The sequence below is a fragment of the Anabrus simplex genome, chromosome 13, assembly GCF_040414725.1.
Source record: "Anabrus simplex isolate iqAnaSimp1 chromosome 13, ASM4041472v1, whole genome shotgun sequence".
NCBI classification, from domain to species: Eukaryota; Metazoa; Arthropoda; class Insecta; order Orthoptera; family Tettigoniidae; genus Anabrus; species Anabrus simplex.
In genome coordinates, this window is record NC_090277.1 from 52537719 (window position 1) to 52559309 (window position 21591).

Below are 21591 nucleotides of genomic sequence, written 5' to 3' on the forward strand. Positions count from 1 at the left end.
AGAACTATGCAATTTATATCCAGTTAATAATGCCTAGTAGAGATGTCTGAAAAATAACGTAGAAGTCACTTTGTCACAATTATATGCCTGTCACTGTTAGGAATGTAACGACGACAAAAAAATAACACGTTACCGAGTAACGACAACAGAATAACGTACTAGTGAAAACAGTAACTGGGAACTGTCACTAGTAGTAGCTTACACACACAGAATGTGACCTTCAGAGCTCAGACAGTACGCATGTCTTTCAAGTGAGAGCGCTTTCGTAGAACATTGCTTTAAATCAAATACACCATAGTGTATAATATACTCCATAGTTAATTGTTATAAGTTGCTGCTGTCATCTGGTAACTAAAGTGTAAACTGTTATGACACATTCAACTGCTCAGGGATAAACGTTGACGCAGACATTGCGCAGGGCTACCTATATTATAATATTATTATAAGTTTTACCCGTATAATTTTTCTTGTACCATAAATAAATTAGTATGCTAACTTTCCATATTGATATTATAGATAACATGACATTACTTCATTTTACTTAATCGATCCTCTTGTACCGGTTTGTGTCGAGGTTTGGCAGACTGGTCATCACGCTGACTTGTCTTCTATCTTTGATCGGAGCATTGTCAAACTAACTCCTCTAGATTTCAGAAAAGTCACTATGCTATCTTTTCATTTGATCCGTTGTCTGCCTGTCGTTAACTTTATAGCAAACAGGAATGCGTGTTTTGGTGCACCTACTTTCCAACAGTGCAGTGATGCGCAGCTGTAAGGAGACCAACTTGAAGGCGTGACCAGGCTGTGACCAATAAAAGCTGAGTAACGTTGGACGTTATTTTAACTGTCACTGTTCACAGTTACTTTATTGTAGCAGTGACAGATGTAGCAGTTACACAAAAAATTAACCGTTTGTCACACCTCTAATGCCTAGTGGCAGTCAACAATGAGTTCCACAACAAAGAAACTGTTTATATTTTACTCTGAATGGCCAACAATGCTGCACGTTCTAGCCCTTCAAGCAAGCAACTAAAGGTTCGAAAACATGCTAGGGATATAAGCTACGAGTTTTTAGGTAAATATAATAAAGTATTAGAATATATTTATTTATTTATTTGTAAAACTTACAGTCCTTTTCTTAATCATCGTTATCTGGTCGATTAGATTAGCAGTTTGCCTTTTCCTACCACTACGAGCGCTAAAGTGAGTCGATGCAGAGTTTCAGTTAAGCTCTTAGCCTATAACTGCATTCCGTGTGGACATTAAAAAACGCCTGAGGGTATTGAACCAAGGAACACATTACAGAAAGAATAATGCAAATAAGCTAATTTGGCTAGGATTTGAATAAAAAAAAGAAAACGACCGAGCTCGATAGCTGCAGTCGCTTAATTGCGGCCAGTATCCAGTATTCGGGAGATAGTAGTTTCGAACCCCACTGTCGGCAGCCCTGAAAATGGTTTTCCGTGGTTTCCCATTTTCACACCAGGCAAATGCTGGGGTTCCTTCCCACTCCTAACCTTTCCCTGTCCCATCGTGGCCGTAAGACCTACCTGTGTCGGTGCGACGTAAAACAACTAGCAAAAAAAAAAAAAAAAGAAAGAAAACGTGCATATAAACAAGCGATTTTAAGGCCGTTTTTCCGGAACTGTATTTAGACCGGAAGTGATTTTCGAAATTTGTTATATATTTATTTTGATAGACCTATCGAAGTTTCACAAGTTGACACCTTTCCGGATCCTTTAGTCCTTCAACTTTCGGCTCAATTGAGGAAATTGCTTAATTTTACGATTTTCGTAGTATGGGGACTCGTACTTTGTCTGCTAACACATGTTTTCAATATTAAAATGACTGCCAATACTAAGTACAGTAAGTCATTTGTAACATCAAATGTCCACTCATGTTTGAATGACTCTCTACCGCCTTCAGACTGTGAAAATTAATAAACCAAGTACACCATTCGGCGTCATTGTTAGTTAGTAACATTACATAAATGTTAATGTCTTTTGTTTGAAATGTTAAAAGAAACAGAGGAAGAAATAGCAGGTGGTCGGTACAAAGTAACGCCCCGTTGGTATTCCTAGGTTTAAGTTCTTATATTTTATCTACTTAGTTTGGAGCTCCCGTATCAGAAATAGGAAATAAAGTTGTCACTTATCAAGTAAGAAAAATCCTGTCTTTATCCAGCTTCCTGATTATCCTATTTTTCCCTAATGTCCCCTCAGTGAAAGTTATTGTTCGTACTCCTGATGAACTGAGGAAGCATGAAAGAGCTGGGATCGATAAGGTAAAAGGCAATTTATATGAAGATGGAAGTGTACGAAGATGAGAAGATGGTACTTTCGTATGTTTTTACGTTCGTTTTATCTCCTTTTTCTTTGAATTTTCTTTCTTTACGTCCGACCGGCACGGACAATGGGATATGAAAGGGGCACGACTGGACTTAATAAATGCACCACCACCGGGCGAGTTGGCGGTAAGCTTGCATCCGGAAGATAGTGCGTTCGAACCCCACTGTCGGTAGCCCTGAAGATTGTTTTCCGTGGTTTCTCATTTTCACACAAGGCTGTACCTTAGTTAACATGTCCACTTCCTACCCACTCCTAGGCCTTTCCTATCCCATTGTCGCCATAAGATCTACCTGTGTCGGCGCAACGTAAAACAAATTGAAAAAATTAATGCACCGCCCCAGCATTTACTTGGTGTGAAAAAGGGAAATGACTGAAATCCATCTTAATACCTGCTGAATAATAGTAGTTGCCTACGTATCCCAAACCTCATATACAACTCAATCTGTCTGCCCTTTCCGTTGCTCCTTCTTCCCATACTGACTTCTGTGTTTTTCAAGGGTTCCTTTTCATATTTTTGTCCCTCTATACAAGGTGTTCCGAAAAATGGTGTCAAACTTCCCTTTGAAATAAAAACCTTACCCGTGTAGCTCTTATAAAGACCATACAGCCGAGCTCTATTTCTTCTAGATTAAAGACTTTCCCAATTATTTGTAGTCCTCCTATTTTTGTTTACGAAACGCAACGCTCTACTTGTAAATTTTTCTAGGGAATTTATTAAACCTCCCCTGTACGGTTCCCAGCATGCATATCCACACTCGAGAATCTGTCTTACCGAAAATTTCTTATTGTAAGCATAGAACGTATGTTCATAGAGATGCTTTTATTGTTTATGGATTTACAATCTACGCCACGTTCTAAAAGAGAAAAGAGTGAAGTTCTGCGAACGTAAGGGTAGTATTCAATAAGCAGGGTAGAGTGGACTAAATGGCATGTAGAGTAACTTAATGGTAAGAAACTATGTTTCAAACGGTACTACCTTCGATTGAAAATTTTCATTCCTTAAAAATTTGTTTGCGAAATGTCACTGCATTGCTTTGCCCTTCAACACGTGTTACAATACGATGGCAATTAAACATAAATGTATTTGATGTTATCAATACTGAGCTGTCTTATTTATAAGCTGCCGGCGCCGCAGACTAGGGCTACCGTGCCTGCCTCTCACCCGGAGGCTTCGGGATCGAGTCCCGATCAGATCTGGGATGTATACCTAGACCTGATTGCTGGTTCGAGGTCCACTCAGCCTGCATGATTACAATTGAGGTGCTATCTGACGGTGAGATAGCGGGCCCGGTCTAGAAAACCAAGAATAACTGCCGAGAGGATTTGTCGTGCTGAACATGCGTCACCTCAGAATCTGCACGCCTTCGGGACGAGCAGCGGTCGCTTGGAAGACCAACGCCTGTTAGGGCTGTAATTTCATGGGGTTTGTTTTTTGTTTCATTAACTGTAACCTAAACAATAATTTATATCTGGCGGCCCAAGGTACAAAGACAACTTGTACCTCCGGTTTCTTGACACCTATTGCATTGTCTACTACAATGATATGGTTCCATTTTAAAAAAGCCAAACACGGTCTCTGTTTTGTTGTAGATGAATAAGAAAATAATTTAATTTTATTGAATAATAAACTACGATTGGAAGTGAAAGCTAATTTATCATAAAGCACCAAATTACCCAACTCTACCCCACAACTTTTAAATAATTTCGAAGAGGAGTTTTACAATGTCTGCTCATTTGTGAGGAGAGTTATTATACACTGAGGACAATCAGATGTCTACTATTTGTTTCTATTTTGTTATTTGGTTTACGTCGCACTAACACAGACGATCTGATTGATTGATGTTTGTTGTTTAAAGGGGGCTCTTACGACAGGCAGGGGATACCGTGGATGAATTCTTCGTCTGCCTCCCCCACCCAGTCCGCCGGCAAGCTGGTTAGGACCCCCCTATCCGCCACCTGGGACGAGCCAAGTGGGAGTATCACCTCTCCCCCTGCTACGCCAGCGTAGTAGGTTCCTGGACAGATAGGTCTTATGACATGTGATAGGAAAGGCCTAGGAATGGGAAGAAAGCAGCCAAGGCATTAAGGTACAGCCCCAGTATTTGCTTAGTGAGCAAATGTGAAACCACGGAAAACCATCTTCAGGGCTGCCGACAGTCGGGTTCGTATCCACTATCTCCCGGATGAGGGCTCACAGCTGTGCGCCCCTAACCGCAGGGTCAACTCGCCCGGTCACATGTCTACCTATTGTTAAAGAACCAATATTGAAATATCATACATACATATTCAACGTAGACTTTTGCCTTTCAGCGTTCAGTTTGCAAGCTTCTGTTAATTTACCACAAGACTTCACAATCCTCTAACTACCTTTGTGGCTTTGTTTACTTCCATATCACTTACGTTTAAGTAAATCAAAACTCAGTCTCACCACCATCTTCTTGGTCTGCCTCCACTTATCCTAGGCTCCATGACAGATTCAAAAAATTCTCCACTCGTCTCAAATGACTCCAAAACATTCAAAATGTCACAAAAACCAAAATTCTTCCCAGCGGCTGGCGGTACGCACCGTCTCACTGCACTATAAACAATTAACAGTTGCAACTTATCTCGGCAGCATAATAACAACTGATAGAAGAAGTTGAAGAGAAATTGCCAGCAAACCAAAACAGTTTTGAATAAGAAAACTTTGTAATCCAAAAACACAATATGAAGATAAAGTTGGAATTCAAGTGGACAAATTGGGGCAAATTTCGTCTATAGGAAGGGGAGTTATGGATTGGTAAAACTTACCAAGGGAGATGTTCAATAAATTTCCAATTTCTTTGAAATAGTTTAAGAAAAGGCTAGGAAAACAACAGATAGGGAATCTGCCACCTGGGCGACTGCCCTAAATGCAGAGCAGTGGTGACTGACTGACAAGGCCGCATTATTAGGCTGAAATAGGTTAGAATGCAAACTGATTATTATTATTATTATTATTATTATTTAAAGGGGCCTAACAGCTAGGTCATCGACTTCTAATGGTACGAGGTGAACGAAACGAAAATTAACACTTCAAAATTTATCCAACAAAGCCATATGGCATGGCTGCAACGTCATGATCAGAGCTGGCCGTGTGCATCGTCTACCTCCGTTTGGAGACGACGTCTTAAGAAGAAGAAGAAGAAGAATCCAAAACGAATTATAATGAAAAAGTGATAGTGAATGAAAAACATCAGCGGATCCAATTCACAAACTCTGAATTACTTGGATGATGCATAATTATCTAAATGGGTCCAAAATCCAGGTCGCCGAGTCCTCACAATGGTACTAATCGCTAATAAATTAGAATCATGGTGTTCCTCGTGTACCAGTACTGCACCAGGGCACAGAAAATGCCATAGGACGATAAAAGTACAAGATTACACACAGCCTGCGATTCATTTGCGAAATGGCCAGCATTGAGGCCTTCGGGCCAGAGGGTCACGCGTTCCATTCTCGGCTGCGTCGAAGATTTTAATCGCATTTGATTAATTCAGCTGGCTCGTGGACTGGGTTTTTATGGTTCTGACAAGATTATCCTTTTCAAATTCAGGCAACACACCAACCACAATGGAAACACGCAACAGTGATTACACACCTGCATGTAGGGTTGGCGTCAGGAACGGCATCCGGCCGTAAAACAGAGCCAAATCCACACGTGAGACAATTCTCACCCGTGACCTAACAGTTGTCGGAAAAGCAGTAGCAGAAGAACAAGAAAACAAACCTTCAAATAAAGAAACGCTGAAAAGGACTAACGAAAAACCAAGCGAGCCTGTTGAATAAACTAACTCATAGAAGATACAATTGGATCGGACTTAATCTTGAGGCACGGAAGTCTTTTGCATACGGTAAGTCGAGGGCAATGCAGGAGGAAAAATACAGCAATTAAAGGTTATCATAATTTCTTGGAACTTGGAACAGAAGACATTAGCCGCAGAAGAGAGAAGCCGCTACAAACCGTACTTTGTTTTCAACACCTCAGAAGTACAAAATCCACCATCGAAGGCAGTTTATGCGTACCGCTTCATCCATCGAGTTCATTCATAATAATGATAGTGATGTGTGTAAATTAGCCAGGAGATCAAGAGGATTGTCGGGCCGCCAGAAAAATTGTTGCCCGCTTAGCTTATAATAATAATAATAATAATAATAATAATAATAATAATAATAATAATAATAATAATAATAATAATAATAATAATAATAATAACTGGCTTTACGTCCCACTAACTACTATTCTTTATGTTTTTCGGAGACGCCGAGGTTCCGTAATTCAGTACTGCAGGAGTTCTTTTACGAGCCAGTAAATCTACCAACACAGGCTGACGTATTCGAGCACCTTCAAATACCACCAGACTGAGCCAGAATCGAACCGGCTACGTTGGGGTCAGAAGGCCAGCGCCTCAATCGTCTGAGCCACTCAGCCCAGCGAGTTCATTCCTAACTAAGACTTTACATCCTCATTCCGAGTACAAAAGGGAATTCGGGAAGTTAGGACTGAAAGACTGCGACCAGCGGTGGGGTCGTTCAAGACGAATGAATGAGGCTGTGTTACCTAGGGTCGTACTTAAAAACGGAAAGTGCAGGCCTAAATCAAGTCACACAACTTTTATCACTTTTTCGTCGTACTGGCACAGATAGTTTACAAGTAGAGCCCGGATGTTTATGCATTAATATATTAGAATGCAAAGTTTCTGAGGCGAGCAGCGAGTGTAGTCTACCTTCACAACGATTATGCTATGGGGTTTGCATAAATATTAGGGGTACGGCCCATCTGAACTCCTATAATATTCATGTTACTCTTGCTACATTATGGAAGAACGGGTGGCCGACACTTCCGATAAACCAAATTTAGTTAGCAATCTAACCTGTTACGCATGAAAATCCGAGCTTTGGTTATAAGGCGACAGTGGGATAGAAAAGGCCTAAGAGTGGTAACAAAGCGGCCTGGCCCTTAGGGATCAATCCCAGCATTTGCGTGGTGTAAAATGGGAAACCAAGGAAAACCATCTTTGGGACTGCTGACAGTGGGGATCGAACCAAATATCCCCCGAATGCAAGCTCACAGCTACGCGACCCAAACCGCGCAGCCACCCGCTTTGTGCAACACAACAAGTTGCAGCTAGAAGATTATGGAGGATTACAGATAATTCACAGAGGATTGCAGACTGGGGGTAAAAGGCATAAGAGTCCATAATGATGTATACAATGTATATTACAAACCGGTTTCATTTTCTTTCAATTTAGCACATTCACAGGAGGGATCGAGTCGTATAACAGCCCTAATTAAGGTCACGGCCGCTTCCTTCCCACTCCTAGCTCTTTCCTATCCCATCGTCGCCATGAGACTACTCCGTGTCAGTGCGACGTAAAGAAAATTTAAAAAAAGACATTTCCTTTCGGTAACGCTACATGTGTCGGCTAGGATTCAAACCGTAGATCTTCTCCAGGGACAAAAACCTGAGATTACATTACATCCCCGATACTGTAACATACGAATAACCAATAAACAACTTGAAACACTGCAAGTTGCTGTGTGATTCGGACCACGTCGTCATTTTACGAGGATTCCCATTTTCACACCTAGGGCAGAACGCTGGTTAAGTCGACGGCTACTTTCTTCACGGTCTTAGCCCTGTCACCATAAACCTGTCCGAATCGTTGCAATGTAACGCCAATAACAGAAATCAAAGACACCTTGAACTACAAAACATATCTGTTTATATTCATAACTACAGTGGTCTGAGAAATGCTATTAGTACAAAAACTTTCGCTGAGCTAGCAAATCAATGTATGGTTTTAAATCTCCAAGTGTTTATGTGACCATTTAAACATCAGAGCAGTGCGTGAGAATGTGTCCTAAAACCGTGGGAAAGACCGGCCAGAAATTAGAACCCTGCGGAACGTCAAGTTGAAGCTAAATCTCGACATTTTCAATCCTATCATGAATGCAAACACTTGGAATTTGATACTACAAATTATTCTCTATGATATTATATTCTGAAAATTGTTTAGAGTGGTTCAACCTCACATTAATTCATACATTTTCGGCGACGGTGGGACGGGAAGGTATAGGATAAACAAGGAAGTGGCAATGTATTTCTTAAGGTACAGCCCCAGAACACGATTGTTGTGAATATGGGAAACCATCTCCAGAACGGCCCATACCAGGCGTGAAAATTCTAAACTACAATCACATACGCACTCGTTGTAAAAGCTAATGCGTCTGTATGCCGGCACGACTTTTACAACAACAGTAATGCAATTTGCTCGAAGTTATTTTTCTGATGCTGAGAAGATGTATATATATTAGTTCAGTCTATAATTCGTAGAAATGCACTGCCTCACCACAACCATTTTTGTATAATCTGAATGAATAAGATAACGAAAATTTCTTCACAGTGCCATACTCCGATGACGGGAGAGGGGGAAAGGTAGAACGCAATGTCCCCACTTTCAAGAGCAAGGCGGTGGTCAGCGAGCACAGTATATAAGGTGAGAGTGGGCCAGCAATGGGCACAGTCACACCACTGCACAGTCATGGCTCTCCTCAAGGTAACTATGCATACAGTGTGTCCCGGTCTGACATCACTAATTTTTAATTACATCTTCTAAAATACCATAATCCTTTAAATTATTTTAAATCAACACTCAAATTAACAGTTATGTCATTATTAACCCGTGAGGATCGGACATGTTTGAGAAAGCAGCGTTTCGAGAGACCAGCAGAGTTCCAGTCAGTGTAGTCACTGTCACACTATTTGACAAGCATTTCTCTGCGTTATGTATCATTACATTGAATTTTAATTAAAATAGTTGAATATTCTTTCTTTAAAATTTGAAGAAAAATTAAATTTAGTTGAATAAATGAACTCTTATGATAAGAATGATTATTATAAAAAATATGGTACAGGGAATAGTATATAAAACAGCCACATTTTTACATTTCTTGCAACCAAATGTGAAACAATGACACAGGAAAATATTTCACGGCCTAGCATTCCTATTATCTGTTGATGTTCAGCAAGCGAGGCCATCAGCGATGTCCAATGCCGATATCAATTGCTCGCGTAAGGTTCAAGGAAAATGTAGTTTTGTCTCCGATACCATTCTTGAATACTAAGCATGTGAACTGAAACATGATCCGAATAACACGTCCACACTAATATAATATCCCAAATGTGTTATATGCCTGAGAGTAGTGCACTTGAAAGTAATATCGGTCTCTGAAGCTATTTGGTGAGCCTCATGGCATATGTACGCCATGGGTCTGGCGTCCTTAAAGCTTTCGTATTATCCAAATGTTCACATAAAAGATTATCGCAGGATAAAATAATTATATAATGCAGATAGTAATGGTCTCAAGTTAGAACCTTGAGGAACGTCTAGTAGAAAGTTCAAGATGTAATTTACCTTCCAGCTAGAATAGATATTGAGAAGACTGAGAGAATACAAACTAGAACAGATAGTAAGACCTTTCAAGGCGCGTAATTGGACAACAGCCCCACGTGGTCGAATACATAGACTCACTAAGAACTTACTTGCTGAAAATCCCGAACAAATTTCCTTGTATCATAATAGAGCAATCACTCAAAATCGAAAGTGTAATAAATTATAAACCTACTAGAGTTAAAATTCTCATGTTTAGAATCTTAAACTTCAGTCTTCCCCAAGATGCATTCACTCATTGATTCACTAATTTATTCATTCAATATATCAGCAGCTTAAAGGAAATTCTATTCCTCCAATTTAACCAAAATAACTCTCTAAATCTTAATGAAGGTTAAAATAGTAATTTTTTTTTACAGGTCCTGTCCCTCGCCGCCCTCGTAGCCGTCGCTAACGCCGGAATCCTCGGCGCCCCCGCCGTCTACGCCCCCGGCGCTCCTCTGGCTGCCCGCGCCTACGCCGCTCCCGCCTACGCTCACGCTCCCGTAGCCTACGCCGCTGCCCCCGCCTACGCTAAGGTTGCCGTCGACACCGACTACGACCCCAACCCAAGCTACAGCTACTCCTACGATGTCCAGGACGCTCTGACCGGAGACTCCAAGGGACAGCAGGAGAGCCGTCAAGGAGATGTTGTCCAGGGTAGCTACAGCCTGGTGGAGCCTGACGGCACCACCCGTACCGTAGAATACACCGCTGACCCCGTCAACGGATTCAACGCCGTCGTACACAGAGGACCCGCTGCCGTCGCCAAGGTCGCCGCTCCCGTCGCCTACGCCGCTGCCCCCGCCATCGCTAAGGTCGCTGCCCCCGTCGCCTACGCTCACCCTGCTGCCTACGCCGCTCCCGCTTACGGATACGGCAAGGCCCTCATCGGTTGAACATTGACGACATAATTCGCACGAATCATCCATTTCATTCATCTTGTAAAATATTTCATTCGTTACGCAAATAAACATTATATATTGAACTTCTGACTTGTCCATTTGAACCTATGAGTCCTCGCCTCCATTAAACTTAACAATCAAACTTCATATAATCATATAACCTGTGCTGTTCGTGTAGAGGAGTGTATGCGGGCATTTTCTACCGCAATAAGGTCCATTTTTACAGCCATCTCTGCTGAATCATACAGTCATGGAAAAGAAGAGAATTCCAATGAATTTAACCACGGCTCTATGGGGGATGGATTAATGTACTTTATAATATTTCACACTGCTATCGCGACGCAGCTATTCGCTCCTTCCAAAGTTCTTAGTTTGGAACTAATGCATCAGATATTGGAAAGGAGGTTGTCATTTACCAAGTAAGAAATTCCTGCCTTTAGCCACATTCATGCTTATCTTACGCTTCACAAATTACGATTGAATACCTGTCAGGATGTCCCTTCAATGAACGTACGTGTCCATCCTTCTGATGAAGCCGCAAAGCATAAAATAGCTCGAGGGAAGCTGATAGAGCTGGGATTTAGAAGCAGAGACACTATCGAAGTAAAAACGGAATGAGATGATTGTCGTTGTCCTTGTGTGTGTTGTAATGTTTGTCCCTATCTCCTCATTACTTTTAATTTTTTTTACATCGCAGCGACAAAGACAGGTCTTACGAAGGCGATGATGTAGGATGCCTGGTGTGAAAATGAGAAACGGCGGAAGTGCATCATCAGGGCTGCCGACAATATAATGAATGCGGACAACTACGTGATTCAATCCGCCGAGACAACTGACTATCTCCTTCCGTTGCTCCCATTGTTCACATACACTTGTCATGTGTTTATTAAGGGTTCCTTTTCATGTTATTTCTCTATCAAAATGTAGGAAATCAGAACGTGAATTGTACACTCAGAAGCGACACAAAATTCTCTATGAACATTGTCGATCATTTAGGGGTGTACGCCTCTTTATGTAATCAGGAAGTAAGGAGAAGCGGGTAACAAGTATAAGCTATTCTGCACAACGGCTATGCTATGAGGTTTGCATAAGTATTAGGGGTATGGCCCATGAGAAGCCCTAGAATTTATGTTACTCTCACTACATTACGGAGGAGCGGTCTAGACGACATGACGTAATAAGCAATTTATTTTGCATTCTAACCTGTTACTGCATAAATTTCGGGACTCTAGTAAATAATATTTCCAGAGCAGCTTTGGAATATCTAGCAAAAGACAGACTACGGGACGTACATGATCAGAGGGATGTTTGATATTGTTATGGGGTGTACTATACACGTCCTGATTACTTCCCTGAATAAGAATTGGTTTGTCACTTGTTTTTCTTATTCCCATTACTTAGGTCGATATTTTAAAAATACGTCAGTGATAGTACGATGCTCTTCAATATACAATGCCTTATTCAACAGAGAAAAGGTGAAATTTTACGAACGAAACAGTAATAGTAAGTAGAGTAGACTGGGGAAATTGGGATATGGAGTAATTTGGTTCAGAAATGTATCTGATGTACCCAATACTTACCTGTATTATTTATAAATTTAACCACACTTTATATCTCCTCGTCCAAGCAACAAAAGGTCGTTGTACCTTCGGTAAACAGACACTTGGCTCGTAATGAATATTAAAATATGTCAAACAAGTTCTCTACTTTGTTGTAGATGAATAAGAAGCTTATCACTAGAAAATCTAAAAATTGGAACTGCAAGAAAATATTCATACAGCATTAAATTATCCCGTGGTAATATGATATGGATATTTCCCACTACGTCTGAATATTCCCATTTACCAACATCCAATATTGGCATTAAATTGTTATTCTTCTACCATACGTACTTCAAATTAGTTATATCTTGACCCCTTCAAAGTACTTAATGCATGTAGTCCAACCCTTGTCCCGTTTCTCTAAAGGGTCGGGTATGAAGTGAGATGAACCTTCGTAGCAAGTATTTAGGGCCAGATGCCCTTCCTGGTGTCAACCTCATCAAGGGAGTTAATGAGATGAAATAAATGATGTGGTATATGACAGAAAGTGGCTTTTTCGCCGCACCGACACAGATAGGTCTTAAGGCGACGATGGGATACGAAAGGCCTAGGAATGGGAAGGAATCGGCCATGACCTTAATTAAGGTACAGCCCCAGGATTTGCCTGGTGTGAAAATGGGGAACCACGGAAAACCATCCTCAGGGCTGCCGGCTGTGGGGTTCGAACCTACTATCTCCCGGATGCAAGCTCACAGCCGCGCCCCTAACCGCACAGCCAACTCGCCCGGTGAGGCAGGATGAAACCCTGTGCCAGCACATGGGCTACTCTTGTCGAATAGCTCAAAGCTTAACGTCCCCATCATCAACAGCGTCACACCATATTAATAACGCGGAGAAGTCTGAAACTGAATCCAGTCTTTTGGCACACAATTTAGTGATCAAAAATTGGATAGCTCCACCTCAGGTATCCTGCCGGCCAGGATTCTGATGGTCAAATATCTTTCGACCAACGGGACTCGAAGAGGCTAACCATGGTATCAGACGATATAAATTAGATGCCTTAATGACGATCACCAGGCGGGCTCTTCAAACAACTTAATAACGCGAGCAATTTAAGGTTAGAAAATGTAACACAAATTACCCAACAATAAAGCAGCGAAATCAGAGTGTCCTTACGCAAGTGAATGTCTAGTTTTCAACTATAGTTTAGATAAACTGGAAGTACTGGAAACACAAATAAATGAAATACACTGCCGAAGAAATCACGCAACATCCTCAAGGACCATGCTCAGTGGCACTGCATACTGAGGGATGGTTGTGTTAGTGATTCATTTGTCACGGACATTGGCGATCAGATGGCGCTCAGGACAACTGTCCGTACACACTCTGTTTTGACTTTGCAGGCAGTAACTGTGCTGAGGTTAGCGGTGACCAGTCTTTGAAATATTCATTGTAGATTACAACCGTGTCCTGCCGAGGAGTACTTGTTCCTGCTGAACAGCAGCAGCCATTTGAACGGGGTCGCAGTGTGTGCCTGTGGGAAGCTGGATGGACATATCGACGGACTGCTGTACATGTTGGGCACAATGTATCGGTGGTATATCGTTACTTTCAGCAGTGGTCTGTGGAACATTCCTACACCCGTAGACCAGGCTCCGGACGTCCGTGTAGTACAGACGCACGTCAAGATCGACGCACTGTGCGAGCAGCGGTGCTGACCGAACCTCAGCCAGGAACGAAATTTGGTCACAAGTTGCACCTTCTATGTCACCGTCGACTTGCCTCTCACCAGGCTAACACTAACACCACCACCCCGCCAAGTACGGCTAGTCAGGTGTCATAAACGAGTCAACTCTTCAGTGACGAGAGTAGGTTCTGTCTGTATGCAAGTGATTGGACCTGGTGAGCGGCCTATTCCAGAGTGCATTCGCCCATGACACCCAGGTCATCGTAAACCGTACATTAGTTACAACTCGCGGTCACAGTTGGTTTCTCTGCAGGGTAACGAAACCAGTGCCCGCTACAATGCTCAGGATGTCTCCATGATACTGCCATTTCTTGGACAGGAAGGTGACGTGCTTTTTCAGCAGGACAATGCATGGCCACATACAGCTGCTGCGACAAAACGTGTTCCACGTGGTGTACAACAACTGCTCTGGCCAGCACGATTACCGGATCTCACGCCAACTGAACACGTGTGCGACATGATGAAGTGGAAACTTAGCGTTCTCTGGAGCCGGTAAGAACCATTGCCCGAACTCCATCAATAGGTGCAAGATGCTTGAGACAATCTATCGCAGGATGCCATTCGGTTGCATGAGCAAATGCATACCTGCATTGCCACCAGAGGGGGGTACACTGTATTGATGTGACAGTTTAGGCACCCTTTACTGTGACATGTGTGTTCCATTTGGTCTGAATTTGTAATCATATACTCCTGCAATGATGAACAACCTGTCACATCGCTTATGAATAAAATTATCTTGTCCTTGAGTTTACATGTGGAAGGTAGTGTAAATCGTTGGGATATTAATTAAATAATAATTATGTTATTCGTTTCACTTCCTAAGAACTACTTTTACGCTTTTATCGAGATGCCGAGATGCCGGAATTTTGTCACACAGGAGTTCTTTGTGTTATCGGTAAATTTACCAACATGGGGCTGAGGTATTTGATCACATTTAAATACCACCGGGCTGAGCCAGGATGGAACCTGCCAGCTTGGGATCAGAAAGCCAGCACATAAACCGTCTGAGCCACTCAGCCCGGCAGAGAGTAATTAACCAAAATTAAGTATTTTTACAAGAAAAGCAAATAATCACTACTATAAAGCTGAATTATTTTAAAGTAAAATGCTGGGATCACCGACTGAAAACCATGAAGAAGAAGAAGAAGAAGAAGAAGAAGAAGAAGAAGAAGAAGAAGAAGAAGAAGAAGAATTTTCCCAGTCACCGTCCGCACAACTATTCAAATACTTCTCTATCAACAGTGCAGCATTCCATAACACTTTCGACATGTATAAGTACAGCAACTTTGACCGATTTCCTACAAAATACCTCTAACTGACTTAGCGTCATCTTCAGATCCCGGACGCAATTATACCTCATAGATGTGCTCCTATGAAGTACCAATAGCATTTTTTTTTCAATTTGTTTTACGTCGCTCCAACAAATAAGGTGACGATGGGATAAAACGTAGGTAGCAATCGGAAGGAAACGATCTTGCCATAATGTGAAAATGGGAAACCACGGGAAACCATCTTCAGGGCTGCCGACATTGGTGTATCCAGAATACCCCACCTGATAATGCGAAGGCTAAAAGTCAAAGCTTATATTTCTGTTTGGTTCGAAAATCTTGAGCACCGTAGTGAGGAGTCTCACACACATTTTTCCTTTTCGCTGTTGTGTGTTTTACGTCACACAGACACAGACAAGTATAATGGCAACGCCGGGATGGGAAAGCTCTAGGATAGGGAGCGAAGCAACCGTGGACTTAAATAAGCCTGGTGTGAAAATGGGAAACCTCGAAAAACCATCTGTAGAACTTTTAACGGAGGGGTTCGAACCCAATACATCCCGAACGCAAGCTAACAGCTACACGGTAGAACAGTATAAACTACTCGCTCATCCTCATCTATCCATATTCGGTATCAACTTTAATCCACAAACCTTGTAATAATAATAATAATAATAATAATAATAATAATAATAATAATAATCCACTGGTTTACTCCCACCAGCTACTTTTAAGGTTCCCGGAGAAACCGATTCGCCAGAAGTTTCGCCCGACCGGAAAGAGGCTGGCGTATATGAGCACCTTGAAACACCACCGGACTGCGCCAGGTTCGATCCCCTCAATTTGAATTTACAAGGCCAGCGCTCTACCGCCATAATCACTCAGGCCGACGAGGCCCCTCTCCTGTCCGAACTAATACGTACAGTGTATCTGTAATAATCTAGGTATAAAATTACAATCAAAATGCCTGTGCGCTATGCACATTACGCATGATCCCCGCATCCACATTAAAAGATATGGTAAACTGTTTAGATGGTCAAAGGAGGTAGGTATATATCTCAACCTTCTAGCATTCAAACTGTGGAAACTGAATCCAGATTACCGACCAGGCAAAGATGCAATGGGACAAAGCAGTCGAAAATGCACAGGGCTAGGTTTATTTATTCAATCATATTTTTTAAATATCCACAAAGACAAAGAACAGTTCTAAGTGTTTGTTCTTCGCCCATAGCATGTATTCTATATATCTCGCCAGCAATTACGAGAGAGACCTTTAGCGGTATGACGACCTTGGCCGAATATTCCCACGTGTTGTCAAGAAAGAATGATTATCGTACATTCCTTAGGAGGTAGAAACTTCGTTATCAGCACAGTGCAGTGTTCCATAGCAGTCCTAAAATTGGGAAAAGCAAACTTACCTTTAGCATAACCTGGAATTCCAACAACATAGACATATTCTTTCGGAAACCTTAAATGCATCGACCAGGATTCGAACGATAGAAAACCAGAGGTAAAATACTCAGCTACAATATCCCCGACAGTATAATCAATAACTACCATGAAACACGGTGAGATGACTACCTGATTTGAACCATGTAGTCGTAACTTCGTTTCTAATTTTCACACCAATCAAATGCTGGGTTTGAACCTTAAATCGACGGCCACTCGCTTCAGAGACTTAGCCCTGTCAACATTAACCTGTCTGAATCGGTGCGACGTAAAACGAATAGCAGAAAATCAAAGACACCTTGAAATACAAAACATATTGATGTATACGTAATTACAGTGGCTGAACTCTTAAATTCAAAGTATGTTTTTAAATCTCCGGTTGCGTATGCAACCATATTAACATCAGGGAAGTGCGTGAGAATGAGTCTCAATACCACATGCAAGAGCGGTCGCAGATTAGAGCCCTGGGGAACGTCCAGTTGAAACTAAACCCCGACATTCTTAATCCGATCATGAATATGATCGTGTTATATTTGAGGCTATAACTTATTCTCTATGATATTCATTTCCGAAAATCCTTTATAGCGATTCAACTCCACTGAAAGAGTGAGACCAGCGATGGGGTCGTCCAAGACGAATGGATGAGGCTGTATTACCTAGGGTCGTACTTTAAAACGGAAGGTGCAGGCCTATATCAAGTCACACAACTTTTTTTTCCACTTTTTCGTCGTACTGGCACAGATAGGTTACAAGTAGAGCCCGGATGTTTATGCATTAATATGTTAGAATGCAAAGTTTCTGAGGCGAGCAGCAAGTATAGTCCACCTTTACAACGATTATGCTACGGGGTTTGCATAAATATTAGGGGTACGGCCCATCTGAACTCCTATAATATTCATGTTACTCTTGCTACATTATGGAAGAACGGGTGGCCGACACTTCCGATAAACCAAATTGACACGCTTTTGGCGACGGTGGGATGGGACAAGAACGGAAGTGTCCGTGAACTTGTTAAGGTACATCCCCAATATTTGGCTGGTATAAATACGGGAAATAAAGGAAAATCATCTTCAGAACTGCCCGTAGCAAGCGTGAAATTTCTAATTTACACCCAGGCGTATGCACTCGGTTTCAAAGTTAATGTGTCTGTATACGACACGACTTTTAAAACAACGCTGAAGCAAATCTTGCCAAGTTACTTTCCTGATAATGAGAAAACGTACGTATTAGTGGAGTCTGTCATTCGGAGAAATTCACTGCCTCACCACGACAAATTTTGTATAACCTGAACGAACATTTCTTCACAGCACCATACTCCGGTGACGGGAGAGGGGGAAGGGTTGGACGCAATGTAACCACTTTCAAGAGCAAGGCGGTGGTCAGCGAGCACAGTATATAAGGTGAGAGTGGGCCAGCAATGGGCACAGTCATATCACTGAACAGTCATGGCTCTCCTCAAGGTAACTATGAATACAGTGTGTCCCGGCATCCAGTCTGATATCACTATTTTTCATCCTATACTTTAGAATAACATAAGACTTTAAAGTGTTTTAAATCACCACTCAAATGAACAGTTATGTTGTTATTAACCTGTAAGGACCAAATATGTTTAAGACAGCTGCGTTTGGAAAGACCAGCAGAGTTCGGTCAGTGTAGTCAATGTCAAACCAACTAAAAAGCAATTTATGTTTTGCGTTATGTATTAGTACATTTGATTTAATTAAAATACTTCAGTATTCTTTCTCTTAAATTTGAAGGGAAATTAAATTTACATGGATAAAAGAACTCTTATTGCAAGATTTATTATTAATTAATAATAGCGTAAATATAATATTATTTAAAACAACCAAAATAATATTTTTGCACACAAATATTATTATTGCAAGTTTTCTTGCAAGTAAATGGAGTTGATTTGAAACAATGGCGCAGGAGGATATTTTACGAGCTAGCTTTGCTATTGTCTGTTGATATTCAGCAAGTGAGGCCATCAGTGACGTCCTGTGATGATATCATCAATTGCTCGCATAACATACAAAGAACTTATACATATAGTCTCGAACACCATGCATATGCACTGAAACATGGTCCGAATGACACGTCCACAATACTAAAATATTCGAAATGTGTTATATACCTGAGAGGTGTGCATTTGGAGGTAATATCGGTACTGTAATGTGTTTTTAATAAGATATTTGGTGCCACTCATTACAAATTTACGTCAGGGGTCTTGAGTCCTTAAACCCCTGTGTATATGTAATTGTTCATACAAAGGATTAACGCAGGATAAAATAATTCGGTAATGCAGATAGTAATGGGCTCAAGATAGAACCCTGAGGAACGTCTAAAGACAATTCACAATGCAACTGACCTCCCAGTTAGAGTATATACTTAGAAGGTTGAGAGAATACCAACTAGAAGCGCTGAAGTGAACGATAGCCCAACGTTCTCAAAGCGAACACTCGTAGAACTTACTTGCTTATAATCCCGATCAAATTTTCTCCAATCAGAACAGAGAAGATACTCCTGTTCGAAATGTGTTTCCTCTGATATAACCAAAATAACCATCTGAATATTAATGAAGGTTAAAATAGTAAATATTCTCATGTTTTCAGGTCCTGTCCCTCGCCGCCCTCGTAGCCGTCGCTAACGCCGGAATCCTCGGCGCCCCCGCCGTCTACGCCCCCGGCGCTCCTCTGGCCGCCCGCGCCTACGCCGCTCCCGCGTACGCTCACGCTCCCGTAGCCTACGCCGCTGCCCCCGCCTACGCTAAGGTTGCCGTCGACACCGACTACGACCCCAACCCAAGCTACAGCTACGCCTACGATGTCCAGGACGCTCTGACCGGAGACTCCAAGGGACAGCAGGAGAGCCGTCAAGGAGATGTTGTCCAGGGTAGCTACAGCCTGGTCGAGCCTGACGGCACCACCCGTACCGTAGAGTACACCGCTGACCCCGTCAACGGATTCAACGCCGTCGTACACAGAGGACCAGCTGCCGTCGCCAAGGTCGCCGCTCCCGTTGCCTACGCCGCTGCCCCCGCCATCGCTAAGGTCGCCGCCCCCGTCGCCTACGCCCACCCTGCTGCCTACGCCGCCCCCGCTTACGGATACGGCAAGGCCCTCATCGGTTAAAAACTGACGAGATAATTCACGCGAGTCTTCCATTTCATTCACCTTGTAAAATATTTCATTCATTCCGCAAATAAACAATATTTATATTGAACTTTTGACTTGTCCATTTGGACCTGTGAATCCTAGTCCCCACTACTCTTTAAATTAACAATCAAACTTGATATAATCATACATCCTGTGCTGTTCCTGTAGAGAAGTGTATGTTCAGGCATTTAGGAATGATCCGTACGAGTTATTTCTACCACAGTAAAATACCCTTTTAGAGCTATCTCCTGACGGTCATTCACAATCTGGGAAACGAAGAGGTTTATACTGAATTTAACCACGGTTCAATGGAGGAGAGATTTTAATTTTAGAATATTTCACTACTCAAGCGTCACAGCTATTCGCTCCTTCTTAAGTTCTTAGTCTGGAGCCACTGCACCGAAATTGGAAATAATGTTGTAACTTATCAAATAAGAAAACTCATGACTTTACGTAGCTTCCTGCTCATTTACGCTTCCCAATTTACGACTGTAAACCTACCAAGATGTCCCTTCAATGACCGTTGATACCCGCCCACCTGATGACATTGGAAATCATGAAATGCCTTGAGGAAGCTGACAGAGCAGGGATTGATAAGCAGAGCAGAGTGTACGATGAAGAAAAGTTCGTCCTTTCGGGTGTTTTAATGTTGGTCCACGTTTCCTCTTTCTTTCTTTCTTTCTTTCTTTCTTTCTTTCTTTCTTTCTTTCTTTCTTTCTTTCTTTCTTTCTCATTACTTTAAGTCGCACCAACACAGATAACTCTTACGGCGACGATGATATAGGAAAGGGGTAGAAGTGGGAAAGAAGCGGCCATGGCCTTAAGGTACTATCCCAGCATAAGCCCAGCATGAAATCCCTCTTCAAAGCTGCCGACAGCGGGGTTCGAACCCACTATCTCCTGAATTAAAGTGTAGGTAGTCCAGTCTAGCCCGCTCTTCCGTAGCTTAGCGAGAGTGTAACAGCATAGACAACGCACTCTCTCTCCTCTTTCCGCTGATTCATCTTCCCAACACTGACTTTTCATATGTTTACTACGGTTTCCCTTCCATGTTGATGTCTCTCTACACAAGGTGTTCCATAAAAATAGCGACAGATTTCCCTTTGGGAATATCAAATATTCTCAAACACGTCTTCAATGTATCTCTATCATGGCCATCTTTTAACGGTTGCTAGGTAACATCGTGCATTGCTTATTTCAGATGAACCCTAGCCATAAGACACAGCCTGCACGGTTGCTAGGTAACGTTTCCGTCACACGTTTCGTTACATGACACTATTTCACACAATAAATCTCATGATGCTTCCGTATTGACTTACAAATCATTACACATTCACTCCTAAGAGAAAAATTATATTTTTCAACTTTTCAATACACTGTTAATGAATAATGAAAATACAATTTCATAACACCAGAACGTGTTAATTAACTGTTAATTTGTTTTTTAGCCAACTGATGATGGTCCACCGGGAACAGAAACACTAATGCAGTAACCTGGCACTTGAAGGATACAAGGAAAGAAGGGGGCTCATCGAATTTATTTATTTATTTATTTACTTATTTATTTATTTATTTAATTTATTTATTTACTTGGAAAATGGCGACTTCACTCCGTCTGATGATGTTGACTCGAACTTCCTAGTGGGAAACTCAGTCTGTTAAAGGAGGTGTTCAGTCCAGAGAAATGAACTTAGAAAAAGAGCATACAGGAAGAGAAGGGGCTAAT

General features: G+C 41.8%; 2 protein-coding genes across 2 annotated transcripts; both read left to right on the top strand.

The window, feature by feature from the left end:
- Positions 1 to 8816: 8816 nt before the first annotated feature.
- LOC136884749 (cuticle protein 21-like) lies at positions 8817 to 10699 on the top strand. The gene is made up of 2 exons (XM_067157038.2): positions 8817 to 8927; positions 10181 to 10699. The coding sequence occupies exons 1-2, from the start codon at positions 8817 to 8819 to the stop codon at positions 10697 to 10699; spliced, it is 630 nt and encodes a 209-aa protein (XP_067013139.1).
- Positions 10700 to 19319: 8620 nt separating this feature from the next.
- On the top strand, positions 19320 to 19841 carry LOC136885049 (cuticle protein 21-like; the record flags this gene model as incomplete). Its single annotated transcript, XM_067157443.2, has 1 exon — positions 19320 to 19841. A coding segment is annotated over one exon (522 nt), but the record flags the coding sequence as incomplete, so codon positions are not given.
- Positions 19842 to 21591: the final 1750 nt, after the last annotated feature.

Coding starts and splice junctions, on each gene's coding strand:
- LOC136884749 (XM_067157038.2), top strand. CDS start 8,817: ATGTCCCCACTTTCAAGAGCAAGGCGGTGGTCAGCGAGCACAGTATAT. Junction 8,928..10,180: donor CAGTCATGGCTCTCCTCAAG/GTAACTATGCAT, acceptor TTTTTTTTACAG/GTCCTGTCCCTCGCCGCCCT.